The 15683-nt window shown below is 44.8% G+C and overlaps 4 protein-coding genes across 4 annotated transcripts; all 4 read right to left on the reverse strand.

Annotated features, from left to right (window-relative positions):
* Positions 1–1726: 1726 nt before the first annotated feature.
* On the reverse strand, positions 1727–3022 carry LOC137470205 (taste receptor type 2 member 7-like). Its single transcript, XM_068183295.1, has one exon. It carries the CDS (start codon positions 2988–2990, stop codon positions 2028–2030), a length of 963 nt encoding a protein of 320 aa, XP_068039396.1. The 5' UTR covers positions 2991–3022; the 3' UTR covers positions 1727–2027.
* Positions 3023–3662: 640 nt separating this feature from the next.
* LOC137470194 (taste receptor type 2 member 9-like) lies at positions 3663–6181 on the reverse strand. The gene has a single exon (XM_068183265.1). The coding sequence runs from the start codon at positions 6051–6053 to the stop codon at positions 5103–5105; it is 951 nt and encodes a 316-aa protein (XP_068039366.1). The 5' UTR covers positions 6054–6181; the 3' UTR covers positions 3663–5102.
* A 3256-nt stretch (positions 6182–9437) lies between these two features.
* Positions 9438–10401, reverse strand: LOC137471985 (taste receptor type 2 member 9-like). Its single transcript, XM_068186686.1, has one exon. The coding sequence runs from the start codon at positions 10389–10391 to the stop codon at positions 9438–9440; it is 954 nt and encodes a 317-aa protein (XP_068042787.1). The 5' UTR covers positions 10392–10401.
* A 2709-nt stretch (positions 10402–13110) lies between these two features.
* LOC137470195 (taste receptor type 2 member 9-like) lies at positions 13111–15022 on the reverse strand. Its single transcript, XM_068183266.1, has one exon. It carries the CDS (start codon positions 14888–14890, stop codon positions 13937–13939), a length of 954 nt encoding a protein of 317 aa, XP_068039367.1. The 5' UTR covers positions 14891–15022; the 3' UTR covers positions 13111–13936.
* Between the last annotated feature and the right edge of the window lie 661 nt (positions 15023–15683).

Here is a 15683-nt window from a genome sequence, read left to right on the forward strand (position 1 = left end):
AGATGGACTTGCAGCCTCTGGTGATTCCTGTCTCTTTTCTTGGAAGTGGGATATAATTGCTACTTCTGGATGAAGCTGAGATATTAATTTGGGCTTTCACTGGACAAATGGGTCCAACAGCCTGAATCTTCTATTCCTGGCCCAGGAAAAGGGAAAATGTGCTCCTTCCTTGCTGCTTTCGGACAGCTGTGACTGCAGAGGGTATTGGAGTGCTGCCTTTTTTTGGGCATTGCCCCCAGCCATTTTTATGTCTCTGCAAATAGGAATGGTGTGCAACTGGTCCTGAGCTCTGCTTCTGCTCATCAACGCTTTCCATGGCAAAAGCATTTTTCACACTTTCACTTCTCAGTCACAAAATCTGGAATGTGAACCCAGAGCAGTTTTCCATACCATGCCAGCACTGGACAGCCATTCCCATTGACTTCTGACATCTCTCATGTGTCAGCTTCTCCAGGCTGTGCAGGGTGGCTGTGCTGATGGACACCCCGTCCCCTCCAGTGCCAGCTGAGTGGGGCTGGTGCACAGGACAGGGATTCTGTGCTGGGTGTCACATTCTCAGGGGTTTCAGGGGATGGAAGGAGGGACCCCTGTGTGGTTTGCTGGGACTGTGGTGTTTTGTGTGGTAACATCTGCAAGGTGCTGGTTTTGCCTACTGAGTCTTGTGGCATGTGAGGTTGTGAGGGGTGGATGTTGCACTGCATGTAGGGAATAAGATGGATCTTCCAGGGCTTTTTTTGTGAAAGTGGTTGGGATTGTCATGTTAAAGGATGAAGTTCATGAGCAGCAGCAGGGGAAGAAGGGAGGTGTGGCTGTTTCTGTCCTTTCAAGGTCTTTCAAAGGGGAGATGTGTGCAGAAGAGAAGCTTACAATGTGCCTCTGGACCTGAGCTGGTGGTAGAAGTGACCAGTTCAGGTACTGCTCTGTTCTGCATGTTTCACCTGCTGTGGTGGGTTGACCTTAGAGAGCCGCCAGATGCCCACCCAGGTGCTCCTTCACTGTCACCCTTAAACAGGGTGGAAAATAGGATGGAAAAGCTGATGGATCAAGATAAAGACAGTGAAATCACTCACCAGTTACTGTCACAGACAAAACAGACTTGATGTGCAGAAAATGAATTTATTTACGTACTGAAAGTACAGTAGGATGATGAGAAACAAACACAAACTAGAACCCACTGGCTCCACCACCCTTTCATCCGAGGCTCAACTTCACTCCTTCATCTCTAGCTCCTTCACCTCCTCCCCCACAGCAGCACAGGGGGAAGGAAAATGAAATTGCAGTCAGTTCATAGTGAGTTGTCTCCTCCACTCCCTTTTCATGCTGTTCCTGATCCAGAAGAAAACCTGGGTGTTTCACTGAGTCAGAGTGCACTGGGAAAAGCCAATCTCATCTCCAGGTCAGGCCCGGAGAGCAGTCACACAGAGCAGGCAATCCTGTCCTTGCAGGCAGTGGGCACAGAGGACACACAGGGCTGGAGTGGGAAGGGGGCTCTGCACCCCCTGAGCTCCCCGGGGCCGTTCCTGCCTCGCTGTTTGTGGGTCAGTGACCACCCCTGGTGAGTGACAGGGGTCAGCGTGTTCACACAGAGCTATCAGCCACTGCCAGGCAGTGATGCAGCCCATAATACATCACACAGCAAAGGGCCACAGCAGAAGGAAAGGTAAACCAAAATAGAGATGAACCCTGCAGTTAATTTCAGTTGTTTCTATAAGAAAATGCCAGAGCATTTGGTGGCCAGTTTGCCGTATTATTATTGCCCTTTTACAGCCAGGTCCTGTACCAGGTCTACATAACTTTATTACTGACAATAATTAAACTCAAATAATTACCTACGTGAAATTATAATTGAAAATATATTATGTAAGTCACATTAATTCAGTTCATAGTATTTGATATATTCTTAATATCAGTGATGAGAACATTTTTATCATCTACAGTGCTTGGATAGTTGCATTAGAGATTAAACTACTTGTTTTCTATAATGAAATATTACCATTTTGTATGGGCTCCAGATTTTATTACAGTTCCTAACTCATGCAAACCTTGCGCTTTACACATCTTTCTAAGGGAAGAAACTTTAGTAGTGTCTTTTCTAATTTGGGATTGCTGAAAACCAGAACAAGGGAGTGAAGACCCGGAAAAGTGTACTGAAATACTACAATGAGAAATGTCATAAAATTTCCCTTCTTTGTGACATAAACCATACTTAACACCAAACATACAAAGTTGATGCTGTACATCACTAAGAAGGAGAGAATAGATTTCATGGCTCTGATGTGGGCATCCATGCTGAGGTCCTTCATGGATTTTGTCTGCATCTTGCGCTTGTGTCTCCAGAGAGAAAAGAGAAGGAAAACAGCAGAAAAGATGACTGCCATGAATGAAGCAGCATATTCAAAGCCAGCAAGAAAAAAAGAAGGGAAAAAATGTTTATCCATTTTGATATATGCTGTCCCAAAATTTCCTTGTCCAGTGGAATTGCTGTTGTTGCAGTGCGGTTTATCAGCGACGTCATAGGCAATGATACCAACAGCTAAAGCTAAAGCCCCTGACCCCAATAAGAGCCAGGGCACCATCCTGTCAATTTTTACTTTCAGGTAGATGAAGAACCTGCTCTTGAAATTGGCAATTTTTATACAATAAAAACCACAAAGACAGGCAGAAAACCACAAGTTGCAATGATTAAAAAAGGCTTGAAAAAATACAGCCAGTTGAAGTATGGTGGGAACATAAAGGTAATTGGGATAAATAAAAGAAAGAAATTTATATACCCATGAGAAGCACAAATAGCAAAACCTGGAGCATCCCAGCAGCAGCAAGATCTTCTCATTAGAGTTCAAGGTTTTCTTTTTGACCCAGGCAATGCAAAGCACACAAACAAGGAAGGCATTTATCCACATGCCAGCAAACACTTCCAGGGTGATGATGGCCACAGTTGTGGTCCCATATGAAGTGACATTGGATTGCTTTGAAGAGCGACAAGCTTCCATGCTGTGAGCTGGGGAGCAGAGCTGTGCTGGCCAAGGGGCTGTGACAGCAGAGCCTGAGGCAGGTCAGTGGCTGCTGTTGGTGGAGAGGCAAGGGTGGAAACAGGAGCTTTATAGAGCTGCTGCTGCTGCTGCTGCTGCTGCTGCTGCTGCTGCTGCTGCTGGGGGGATTTTGGTGCCGCTGCTCTGGGCAGCAGGGCAGGTGCAGGGATGTAAATGTGCTGGGTATCCCCTTACCCGGGGCCAGTGCCACTCTTGACTATTTGAATGTTGGTTTTGAGGATGTGTTGGGTGACACAAACATCGGAGATGTTTTTCTGTGGTGGAGAGTGTTGTGATTTTGAGACTGATCCCTGTTTGATCAGTGTCAGGCTTCAGGATCTAGGTTCTTCTATTCCTTTGTCACCTACTATGTCCCATTTAATTTTTGATTGTATTCACTTTTAAATGTTATTTCTTTTGTTATTTTTTGCATTAATGATGGGCAGACTATTGCCTTGAGGGAACTTTTTATTTCCTGATAGTGCCAGTTCTCTGCTTAAGGTTTTGATGTGAGTTTCCTCCTCTTTTGCTGAATGAATAGAAAACACTCTCTGGGGTGGTTGGGTTTTTTCCTTGTTTGTCTGCTTGCTTGCTTGCTTGCTTCTTCTCTCCACATCTTTGTGAATAGAATAGAAGTTATTTCTATCTCATCTGGTGTGTAGTTGAACTGTCTGTGCTGGGACTATGCAGGACCACACCATGGCTGAATTTTGGGCTCTGCTCTGCATGGGGAATTTGGCCCCGTGAAAACAAAATAAGATAATATCAAAGTCTCAAATGCCAGGTTTTCAATTCATGGAATGTGTGGATTGGGTCTTTAAAACACAGGGTCAGCTTTTAGTTCAAAGTCATCCCCTCCAGTGTCATTGGAGAAGGGGAGAGATTCCCAAGACTTTGTACCTACCACCCCCTGTGGAGAATGTGTGGTCTTGGGAAAAGGAAATATTGTAGTGATTAAGATGTTACTCTGGTTTAAAGGGTTGTTTCTCTCATTTCATTAACAGAAGCAAATCTTTTTGAAGGTGATAATATGAAAAATGCATGCCTGTCACTGAGCAGGCAGTAAATTGTCCCTCTGAGCCAGAGCTGGTGAAAGAAGTGAACAGCTGGATTCTGTTCAGTTGATGTTGGAATTATTTAATATTTACATGACCTGCTGTGGATTATTAAACTTGAACACCTGCAAGACCCTCCACCTGGCCTCTTCTTCATTCTTGCTCTGCAACAGGTCAAGAAGGAAAATAGAAGAGGGAAAAACTCATGGGTTGAGATAAGGACAGGGAGATAACCCACCAGTTATGGCATTAGAGAAAACAGACTCATATTTCAAAAATTAATTTAATTTATTGCTGTTTGAATATAGAGTAGGATGGTGAGGAACAAGCACAAAATTAGGGCACTATCCCTTCCACCCTTCTTCATCACAGATCAAAATTCACTCTTTCATTCCCAGCTTCTCCACCTCCTCCCCAACAAGGTGCAGTTGAATAGGAGTTGCAGTCAGTCCATAAAAAGTTTTCCACTCCTTCCTCTTCACGCTCTTTCCCCTGCTAGAATGTGGACCCCAGCTGTGGGCTGCAGTCCTTCAGGATCAGATGTCTCCAATATGGGTGCTCCTCAGACTGCAGTTCTTCAAGGTACAGCCACCCCACCCAGTGTTACAAGTGGTAATATTGCAAAAAACAGAGACACAGCGGAAAGAAATGTAAACCAAAACAAAAATAAACCTGATGCTACGTACAGTCATTTCTCAATCAGCAAATGCCAAAGCGTTTGAGGAAGGTTTGCAGTACTCTTATTGCCCCTTTGCATCCAGCCGATCTACCAAGTCTAAAAGGATGTGTTATTGACAAGAATTGAACTCAAAGAATTACTAAAATAAAATACTAGCTATAATCTAAGTCATACTAATTTGATTCAAAGAATTTGAAGGATTTTTTCTTAACTGTGGTGGTAAAGAGAGAACATCTGTATCATCTACACTGCCCAGAGAGTTGTATTAGAGATAAATTGACTTTTGTCTTATAGTGAAATATCAAGATTTTGTGTGGGCTCCAGCATATGTTACAGTTTCTACCTTATGCAAAGCTTGCACTTCACACAGCATAGAATCCTTATCAATGTCTTTTCCAGTTTAGGATTGCTGAAAATCAGAATGAGGGAATGAACACCTGGAAAAGCACACAGAAATAGTAAACTAAGAAACGCCACATAATTTTCTCCCTTCGTTGAATTAATTAGTGACAGGATCAAAAATACAAAGTTAAGACTATACATTATAAAAAAGGAGAGAATGGATTTCATTGCTTTGATGTGGGCATCCATGCTGAGGCTGTTCATGGAGTTTTTCTGCATCCTGCATTTGTGTCTCCAAAGGGAAAAGAGAAGAAGGGCAGAACAGATGACTGCTATGAAAGAAGTGACAAATCCAAAGCCATAGATAAAGTATGTCTGCAAAAAATTTTCATCCACTTTGCCACTCACTTTTGAAAAATTTCCTTGCCCGGTGGAATTGCAGCTGTTACTGAGCTTTATAACAGTCATATCACTGGCAATGATGCTGATAGCCAAGGCTGACAGCAATGATGCCAACAAAAGCCAGGGTGCAATCCTGTCTGTTTTTACTTTCAGGTAGATGAAGAACCTGTTCCTGAAATCGGCAATTTTTATACAATAAAAAACACAAAGACAGGCAGAAACCCACAAGTTGGAACAAGTAAAAAAGCTTTGAAAAAACATAATTAGTTGAAATGTGGGTTGAACATAAAGGTAATTGGGATAAATTATTGAAAGGGAGCAATATACCCATGAGAAGCACAAATAAAAAAACCTGGAGCATCCCAGCAGCAGCAAGATCTTCTCATTAGAGTTCAAGGTTTTCTTTTTGACCCAGGCAATGCAAAGCACACAAACAAGGAAGGCATTTATCCACATGCCAAGAATTGCCTCCAGGGTGATGATGGCCACAGCTGTGGCCCCATATGAAGTGACATTGGATTGCTTTGAAGAGTGACAAGCTTCCATGCTGTGAGCTGGGGAGCAGAGCTGTGCTGGCCAAGGGGCTGTGACAGCAGAGCCTGAGGCAGGTCAGTGGCTGCTGTTGGTGGAGAGGCAGGGGTGGCAACAGGAGCTTTATAGAGCTGCTGCTGCTGCTGCTGCTGCTGCTGCTGCTGCTGCTGCTGCTGCTGCTGCTGGGGGGATTTTGGTGCCGCTGCTCTGGGCAGCAGGGCAGGTGCAGGGATGTAAATGTACTGGGTATCCCCTTACCCGGGGCCAGTGCCACTCTTGACTATTTGAATGTTGGTTTTGAGGGTTTGTTGAGTGACACAAACAGCGGAGATGTTTTTCTGTGGTGGAAAGTACTGTGATTTTGAGACTGATCCCTGTCAGAAAGACCGAGCCTTTCCCTTGCCCCCTGTCAATGAGGTGGCATAGAATCACCCCTGAGTGCTGGCCCTGCCCTTTCCTGGCTACTGTGCCTTCTGAACTGAACCCTCTCCTGAACATCTGTATCATCTACCTGGAGATGATAAAAAAATTAACAAAAAAATTAACTTTGGCAAAAATTAACCCTGTTCTGGTCAGAACCAGGACAAAATGCTTCAATAGCAGGATCACACCATGACTGTGGCTTGGAATCAGCTCTGTGTGAGGAATCTGGTACCTTAAAAAAAGTAAAGGTCTATATAAATCAGAATCTCTAGTGCTGGGTTTTCAGATCAAGAAAATATAGATCAGGTGCTCAAAAGACAGGAGTGCTTTTTGTTCAAATCCATGTCCTCTGGCACCCTCAAGAACGGGAAAGATTCTCCAGGACATTGTATCTACCAGATTTTTTGGATTTTTTGGATGCCCTTGTGCATCTCAAAATGCATCAGAGTGCTGATTTTATGCATATGGAGGGACACACAGCTGTATTGGGATCTGAGAGACATTGCACACAGACTGCATTGCTTCCATCTGAACTTGGTTTAGGCTGAACATCTTCCCTCTCCAGAATCCTTCTTTATTATGGGAAATCCCAGAGGATTAGCCTTGTTTAGGTAACTGATTAGGCTATTGGTTGCCCAGTTTCTCCTGAGCAAATCTATTCCATCCATAACTGGACTTCAATGCCCAGAAGGCCACAATTGTTTCAGGATACAATCCTGGAAAACAAAGTGAAATCTCCTCAGGGCAGGTATTATGAACTTATTATGGAAATTTTAATTCAACTCCAATTCCTTCTTAGCTCCAGAAGGTGGATTGGCATGTTATAAAGTGGTATTAATTATTTGTTTGCTTTTTTCTGGGCTGTTGCTATTTAAGGAGAGTTGGGTAGTTTGGCAAGGCAGCTTTCTAGAATGTGTGGTCTTTGGAAAAAGAGATACTGCAGTTGTTGAGAGGTTGCTCTGGCCTAAATGGTTGTATCTCTCAGTTCAGAAGCAGGAAGGAAGCGTTTTGAAGGTGAGATGAGAAATGCACACCTGGCACTGGGTGTGAGGTAAAACGATCCTCTGAGCCTGAGCTGGTAAAATAAATGACCAGTTCAGGTTCTGCTCTGTTCATGCTGGTGTGAAGGAAACTTTCCTGTCTCACCATCCAGGAGCCCTCTGACAGTCACACCCCACCACCAGAGACTGTCACTGTGGGTACCAAAGCCCCTTCACCGTGGGCAGCTGCCCCACTCCACCCACTACATGCACCACACTCAGAGCCAGACCAGGTTTCCTCACCAGCTTGGCACTGGCTTTCCCATAGTAGAGTCTCAGGCCTCTGGATCTTTAAAGCACTTTAATCAGCACAGTGACACAGAAGCAGCTCAATCTGGGTGCCTCTGAGGAGGTAACCCAAACAGTTGGATCCCTGGGATTTTGTGTCCTTCCTGTCCATGCACATGATGATTGGAGTGTCTTAAGTGTCCAGTCACCTGGCTGGTGCCACAGGTCCCTGTGCCCTTTGCTGTGCATGGCTTGGCACCATGCTTGGGACTCCCAGCACTTCCCCACGACCTGCAGCTTCCACTGCAGCTGCTCCCTGAGCTGTCTGCACTGAATGTATTCCTCCACACTGGAACTATTTCACATTTGCAGGCCCTGCCATGGTGAGTTGACCTTGGGCAGCTCTCAGAGCCCCACTCAGTCACTCCTTCACTCTCACTCTGGAATAGGACAGGGGTGGCAAATAAGACGGAACTGCTCCTGAGTCAAGATAAAGACAGGGAAATCACTCACCAATTGTTCTCGCAGACAAAAAAGACTCGACACAGGGAAAATCAGTTTAATTTATTGCCTATTGAAAACAGAGTAGGATGATGTAGAACCTGCACAAAACTAGAATATTTTATCTTCACCCCCCAATAATCTCAGGGTCAATTTAACTAATTCAGAGATTCTCTACCACCTCCTCTCCTCAGGAGGACAGGGAATGGAGGCTGTAGTCAGTTCATAAAAAGTTGTCTGCTTCAGTTTTCTCCTGCTCCAGCATGGCTCCCTCCCATGGTCTGCAGTCCTTCAGGACTTCTCTTTTCCCAGAGGAGCCACAACAGTCGCTGATGAGATGACCGGTGTCCCGTGGTGGGTCCATTGGAGTGCCTGGAATTGGCTTTTCCCAGCATGGGACCTCACCAGATTGAGACCCCACAGGCCCCCAGCTGCAGCTCCTGGCCCAGGCACCCCGTACATCTGCCTGTGGGTCACTGCAAGATGAAGCTGTGGCTTCATTCCATGCTGCAACTTGCACAAAACCCACCTTCCTGGGGCTGTAACTGAGCCAGAGTGCACTGGGAAAAGCCAATCTCATCTCCAGGTCAGGCCCGGAGAGCAGTCACACAGAGCAGGCAATCCTGTCCTTGCAGGCAGTGGGCACAGAGGACACACAGGGCTGGAGTGGGAAGGGGGCTCTGCACCCCCTGAGCTCGCCGGGGCCGTTCCTGCCTCGCTGTTTGTGGGTCAGTGACCACCCCTGGTGAGTGACAGGGGTCAGCGTGTTCACACAGAGCTATCAGCCACTGCCAGGCAGTGATGCAGCCCATAATACATCACACAGCAAAGGGTCACAGCAGAAGGAAAGGTAAACCAAAATAGAGAAAAAGCTGTTGTTTCATTCAGCCAATTCAATCAGTGAAAATCAAAATGTTTGAGGCAGGTTTGCAGTATGATTATTGTCCTTTTGCATCCAGCACCTGTACAAGTTCTAAATGACTTTGCTACTGAGATTAATTTAACTCCAAGAGCTGTTTTAATTAAATGCAAATATAAATTCATTTGCCTCATAATAATATTAGTTTTAAGAAATTGAAATGTATATTCTTAACATCTAAGCTGAACTTCTCTTCAATCTATACTGCCTGGGAAATTGCAATGAAAATTAATTGAACTTGTTTTCTCTAAAGATACTTTGCATGAGCTCCAGCTTTTATTCCAGTTTCTACCTTATGCAAAGCTTGCACTTAACACAGGAGAGAATCCTGAGCAGTGTCTTTTCCAGCTTAGGATTGCTGAAAACCAGAATAAGGGAATGAACGCCTGGATAAGCATGTTGAATTAAGTAACCAAGAAATATCACATGATTTTTGTTCTTAAGTGAATAAATTAGAGTCAAGATCAAAAACATAAAGTTGATGCTGTACATCACTAAGAAGGAGAGAATAGATTTCATGGCTCTGATGTGGGCATCTTTGCTGAGGTCCTTCATGGAGTTTTTCTGCATCTTGCGCTTGTGTCTCCAGAGAGAAAAGAGAAGGAAAACAGCAGAAAAGATGACTGCCATGAATGCAGTGGTATGTAAAAAGCCAGTGAGAAAATATATAGGGAAAAAATGTTCCTCTATTCCATTAGTTACTTTCCAAAGTCTTCCTTGGCAGGTAAAATTGAAGGTTTTACAGACAACTTTATCAATAGTGTTGTAGACAAGAATTCCAATAATCAGGGAGAAGATCACTGACCCCAACAGAAGCCATGGCACCATCCTGTCAATTTTTACTTTCAGGTAGATGAAGAACCTGTTCCTGAAATTGGCAATTTTTATACAATAAAAAACACAAAGACAGGCAGAAACCCACAGGTTGGAACTATTAAAAAAGGTATAAGAACCTTGAAGGAGTTGAAATATGGGATAAACCAGAAGGCAAGAGGGGACAATATTTGAGAGAAAGGCATATACCCATGAGAAGCACAAATACCAAAACCTGGAGCATCCCAGCAGCAGCAAGATCTTCTCATTAGAGTTCAGGGTTTTCTTTTTGACCCAGGCAATGCAAAGCACACAAATGATGAAAGCATTTATCCACATGCCAGCAAACACTTCCAGGGTGATGATGGCCACAGTTGTGGTCCCATATGAAGTGACATTGTACTGCTGTGAAGAGCGACAACCTTCCATGCTGTGAGCTGGCGAGCAGAGCTGTGCTGGCCAAGGGGCTGTGACAGCAGAGCCTGAGGCAGGTCAGTGGCTGCTGTTGGTGGAGAGGCAGGGGTGGAAACAGGCGCTTTATAGAGCTGCTGCTGCTGCTGCTGCTGCTGCTGCTGCTGCTGCTGCTGCTGCTGCTGCTGGGGGGATTTTGGTGCCGCTGCTCTGGGCAGCAGGGCAGGTGCAGGGATGTAAATGTGCTGGGTATCCCCTTACCCGGGTCCAGTGCCACTCTTGACTATTTGAATGTTGCTTTTGGGGACGTGTTGGGTGACACAAACAGCGGAGATGTTTTTCTGTGGTGGAGAGTGTTGTGATTTTGAGACTGATCCCTGTTTGATCAGTGTCATGCTTCAGGATCTGGATTCTTCTGTCCCTTCTTTGCCTATAATGATCATGAGGAGCCCTGGCTGTGCTCAGCAGTTCAGGGTACTCACTGTCCTTCTTAGTCTGTGAGTCTGGGTGCTGCAACATTCAACCTAGATGCTGGAAAAGTGGAGTTTATTTTGATCCTTCACAGGCATTGAAATCCATGTTTGCTTTACCATTGGTATTCCTCTAAGAGTAAGTGAAGAGCCACATAACGGGGCAGGTGATGGGAGACTCATAAAGTAAAGCTGGAATTTTTAGAGGTTTAATTTGGAGCATATGGAGGAGAAGGGTAAAAATCAGTACAAGACCCTGTGCCAGGGCTCCAATCTCATCTGCTGGGAAAGTGAAGGCTTTTAAAGATGGCACCATGCTGGATTTCTCCCACACTGCAGTGCCCTAAAGCTTTCAAATGAATTTAGACCCTGAAAGCTGTGAGGTTTCTACCAGGCAAGTTGTGTTAAGCTCTGTAGGGAATGGACTGCCCATGCACTTCGGGTTAGTGCAGGACCTGTCACATTTGGCCTTGCACATCAGGACCACAGTAACCAAGGAGATCTCATCTGATGCTCTGGTGGAACCAGGAAAAATGAAACCCCAGCAAAGAGCCCTGTGGCTACAGGAAATGAACCACCAGCATTTTTTCTCTTCCAAATGATGATAGCCATGTTTTCTGTGGGATATAAGTGCCAGCAGTATGTTACATGAATATTCATATCACATCCTCCTAATTGCATTATTTTTGTCAATCATGAAGGCTTGGAATGTGACCCAGAGCAGTTTTCCATACCATGCCAGCACTGGACAGCCACTCCCATTGACTTCTGACATCTCTCATGTGTCAGCTTCTCCAGGCTGTGCAGGGTGGCTGTGCTGATGGACACCCCGTCCCCTCCAGTGCCAGCTGAGTGGGGCTGGTGCACAGGACAGGGATTCTGTGCTGGGTGTCACATTCTCAGGGGTTTCAGGGGATGGAAGGAGGGACCCCTGTGAGGTTTGCTGGGACTGTGGTGTTTTGTGTGGTAACATCTGCAAGGTGCTGGTTTTGCCTACTGAGTCTTGTGGCATGTGAGGTTGTGAGGGGTGGATGTTGCACTGCATGTAGGGAATAAGATGGATCTTCCAGGGCTTTTTTTGTGAAAGTGGTTGGGATTGTCATGTTAAAGGATGAAGTTCATGAGCAGCAGCAGGGGAAGAAGGGAGGTGTGGCTGTTTCTGTCCTTTCAAGGTCTTTCAAAGGGGAGATGTGTGCAGAAGAGAAGCTTACGATCTGCCTCTGGACCTGAGCTGGTGGTAGAATTAACCAATTCAGGTTCTGTTTTGTATATGCTGGCACTATTTCGTGTTTCACCTGCTGTTATGGGTTGACCTCAGGCAGCTGCCAGAACTCCACCCATCTCTTCCTTCTCTCACACCCACAGGCAGGGCAGGGGTGAAAAACAGAATGGAAAAACTCATGGTTTGAGATAAAGGCAGGGAGATCACTCACCAGTTACTATCATGGACAAAATGTATTTGACATCAGGAAAATTAATTTAATTTATTTAAATATAGAAAATAGAGTAGGATAATATGGAAGAAAAAGAAAACCTGATCGCACTGCCTCCACACCCCTTTCATCCGAGGCTCAACTTTACTCCATCATTCCCAGCTCCTCCACCTCCTCCCCACAGCAGCACAGGGGCAAGTGCAATAGGGGCTGCATTCAGCTCTTAACATGTCTCCTCCACTCCTGACTCCTCAAGCTGTTTCCCTGGTTTAGAGCAAAGCCTGTTAGCTGGGTGTTTCACTGAGTCAGAGTGCACTGGGAAAAGCCAATCTCATCTCCAGGTCAGGCCAGGAGATCCCCGGGGCCGTTCCTGCCTCGCTGTTTGTGGGTCAGTGACCACCCTGGTGAGTGACAGGGGTCAGCGTGTTCACACAGAGCTATCAGCCACTGCCAGGCAGTGATGCAGCCCATAATACATCACACAGCAAAGGGCCACAGCAGAAGGAAAGGTAAACCAAAACAGAGATATACCTATGTATTGCAGCCATTTCATTCAGTGAAAACCAAAATATTTGAGGCAGGTTTGCAGTATTGTTATTCCATTTTTTTGCAGCCAGTTTGTGTACCAGTGTTGGATATTTTTCTATTCCATTAAGAGTATAGAAATTTGGCAGAAAATAAAGCCCTTCCTGGTCCTCAGAGATCAAAGAGTGTGGGTGCAGCTCAGCATAAGTTTTGATTATGGCAAATTCAACGCTTAAATCTTGTCACATTCAATAAGAACTTTCAGACTCACAGAATCACAAATAATGCATTTTATTGTAGAAATACAAATTTAGAATTGCCACTAATAAATACACTCACTGGATTAGCTCTAAGTATATTTAGGAAAAAAAAAGAAACAACAGAAGAGCAATGGGTAATCCATTAAGTTCAACTTCACCATCAGTTAGGCCTGTGAAGACAATTTCACCAGGGTACAATCTGACACAGTCGCAAGAGCAAATCTTAACAAAGAGGTGTTCCCTGCCTTGGGGAGGAGAGCGAAGAAATCCTGTTGTCCTGTCTGCACAATGGGGTCATATTCTCATCTTCTGCCAGGGAGGATTTCAAATGCCAAATCTATACTTTTGGGAGAAGTGCAGGTGAGGCTGCAGTCAAAATACCTTATTGCTGCCATGGTAAATGCTGGTGGGCAGCCAGCTGCTATGGAGATGAGGGATACCCAGGGCTCTGATTGCAAAGGCTGTGAGTCTTGGGCAGAGGCTGAAGACTTAATTAGCATCACCCCACTGGGCTCAGGCAGAGGTTAAGGGCCTCTGCCTGATGATCCATGCCCCCACCAGCAGACTGTCATGTCCACATTAATCCCTTCACCACACAGGGGCTTAGGCATCATTCCTACCATCAGGGCTAAATGACTTTGTTAACAACAAAAATATATCTCAAAGATTTAGCTAAATCTAAATATGATAATAATGTATTTAGCTCACAATAATTTAGCTCAATAGATATGAATGAAGTTTTCTTAACTTGGATGATGAAGACTGAACATCAGTATCATCTACACTCCCTGGAGAGCTGCGTCAGAAATTCAATTTCTTGTTTTCTACAGTGAAAGATCAACATTTTGTATGGGTTCCAGCTTTTATCACAGTTTCTACTTTATGAAAAACTTGCACTTCACACAGGAGAGAATCTTCAGCAGTGCCTTTTCCAGCGTGGGATTGCTGAAAATCAGAATAAGGGAATGAATAGCTGGAAAAGCACACAGATATATGGATATAAGAAGTGTCATGATATTTTCATTCTTCATGGAATAAATTATTGTCAAGATCAAACATACAAAGTTGATGCTGTACATCACTAAGAAGGAGAGAATAGATTTCATGGCTCTGATGTGGGCATCCATGCTGAGGTCCTTCATGGATTTTGTCTGCATCTTGTGCTTGTGTCTCCAGAGAGAAAAGAGAAGGAAAACAGCAGAAAAGATGACTGCCATAAATGAAGCAGCATATCCAAAGCCAATGAGAAAAAAAGATAAGAAAAAATGTTTATCCATTGTGATTCTTGCTTCCCAAAAATTTCCTTGGGAGGTGAAAGTGAGGTTGCTACTCTGCAGAGTTTCAGTGATGTCGTAGATAACAATACCCATTGCCAAGGCTAAAATCTCTGACCCCAACAAAAGCCAGGGCACAATCCTGTCAATTTTTACTTTCAGGTAGATGAAGAACCTGTTCCTGAAATTGGCAATTTTTATGCAGTAGAAACCACAAAGACAGGCAGAAACCCACAAGCTGGAATAATTAAAAAAGGTTGAGGAAGATGCAAGTACTTGAAGTATCGGGTGAACATAAAGATAATTGGGATAAATTATTGAAAGGAAGAGGTTTACCCATGAGAAGCACAAATAGGAAATCCTGGAGCATCCCAGCAGCAGCAAGATCTTCTCATTAGAGTTCAGGGTTTTCTTTTTGACCCAGGCAATGCAAAGCACACAAACAAGGAAGGCATTTATCCACATGCCAAGAACTGCCTCCAGGGTGATGATGGCCACAGTTGTGGCCCCATATGAAGTGACATTGGATTGCTGTGAAGAGCGACAAGCTTCCATGCTGTGAGCTGGCGAGCAGAGCTGTGCTGGCCAAGGGGGCTGTGACAGCAGAGCCTGAGGCAGGTCAGTGGCTGCTGTTGGTGGAGAGGCAGGGGTGGAAACAGGAGCTTTATAGAGCTGCTGCAGCTGCTGCTGCTGCTGCTGCTGCTGCTGCTGCTGCTGCTGCTGCTGCTGCTGCTGCTGCTGCTGCTGCTGCTGCTGCTGGGGGGATTTTGGTGCCGCTGCTCTGGGCAGCAGGGCAGGTGCAGGGATGTAAATGTGCTGGGTATCCCCTTACCCGGGGCCAGTGCCACTCTTAACTATTTGAATGTTGGTTTTGAGGGTTTGTTGAGTGACACAAACAGCGGAGATGTTTTTCTGTGGTGGAGAGTGTTGTGATTTTGAGACTGATCCCTGTTTGATCCGTGTCAGGCTTCAGGGTCTGAGTTCTTCTGTCCCTTTGTCACCAATGATGATCACTCAGAGTGGGGTTTGCACTGAGCAAAGCACAGCCAGGGCAGTGAGGTGAGTAATGAAGTCAGAGAATCCTATTCTGAAAAACATTCATATTGATCTGCTCTACCCTTTGTGTTTTGTCTCTTCCTACCAGTCTGAGCTCAGTACAGGCCAAGAGGATATGTAGATATTTTCTAAGTAAAGTAGTCCAGGGCATTATCCTTGTTGCTATCTGATTTTATATACTATTTTAAGTTTTGAATAATACAGGACTAAAAATAAATAGTACATTGATTTTAAAATCAAATGTATCTGTCTTTATCTTCTTGTACTGGCCCTGAGCTCCAAGTTGATAACA

This window comes from Anomalospiza imberbis, chromosome 3 (assembly GCF_031753505.1).
Source record: "Anomalospiza imberbis isolate Cuckoo-Finch-1a 21T00152 chromosome 3, ASM3175350v1, whole genome shotgun sequence".
In the NCBI taxonomy this organism is placed as follows: domain Eukaryota; kingdom Metazoa; phylum Chordata; class Aves; order Passeriformes; family Viduidae; genus Anomalospiza; species Anomalospiza imberbis.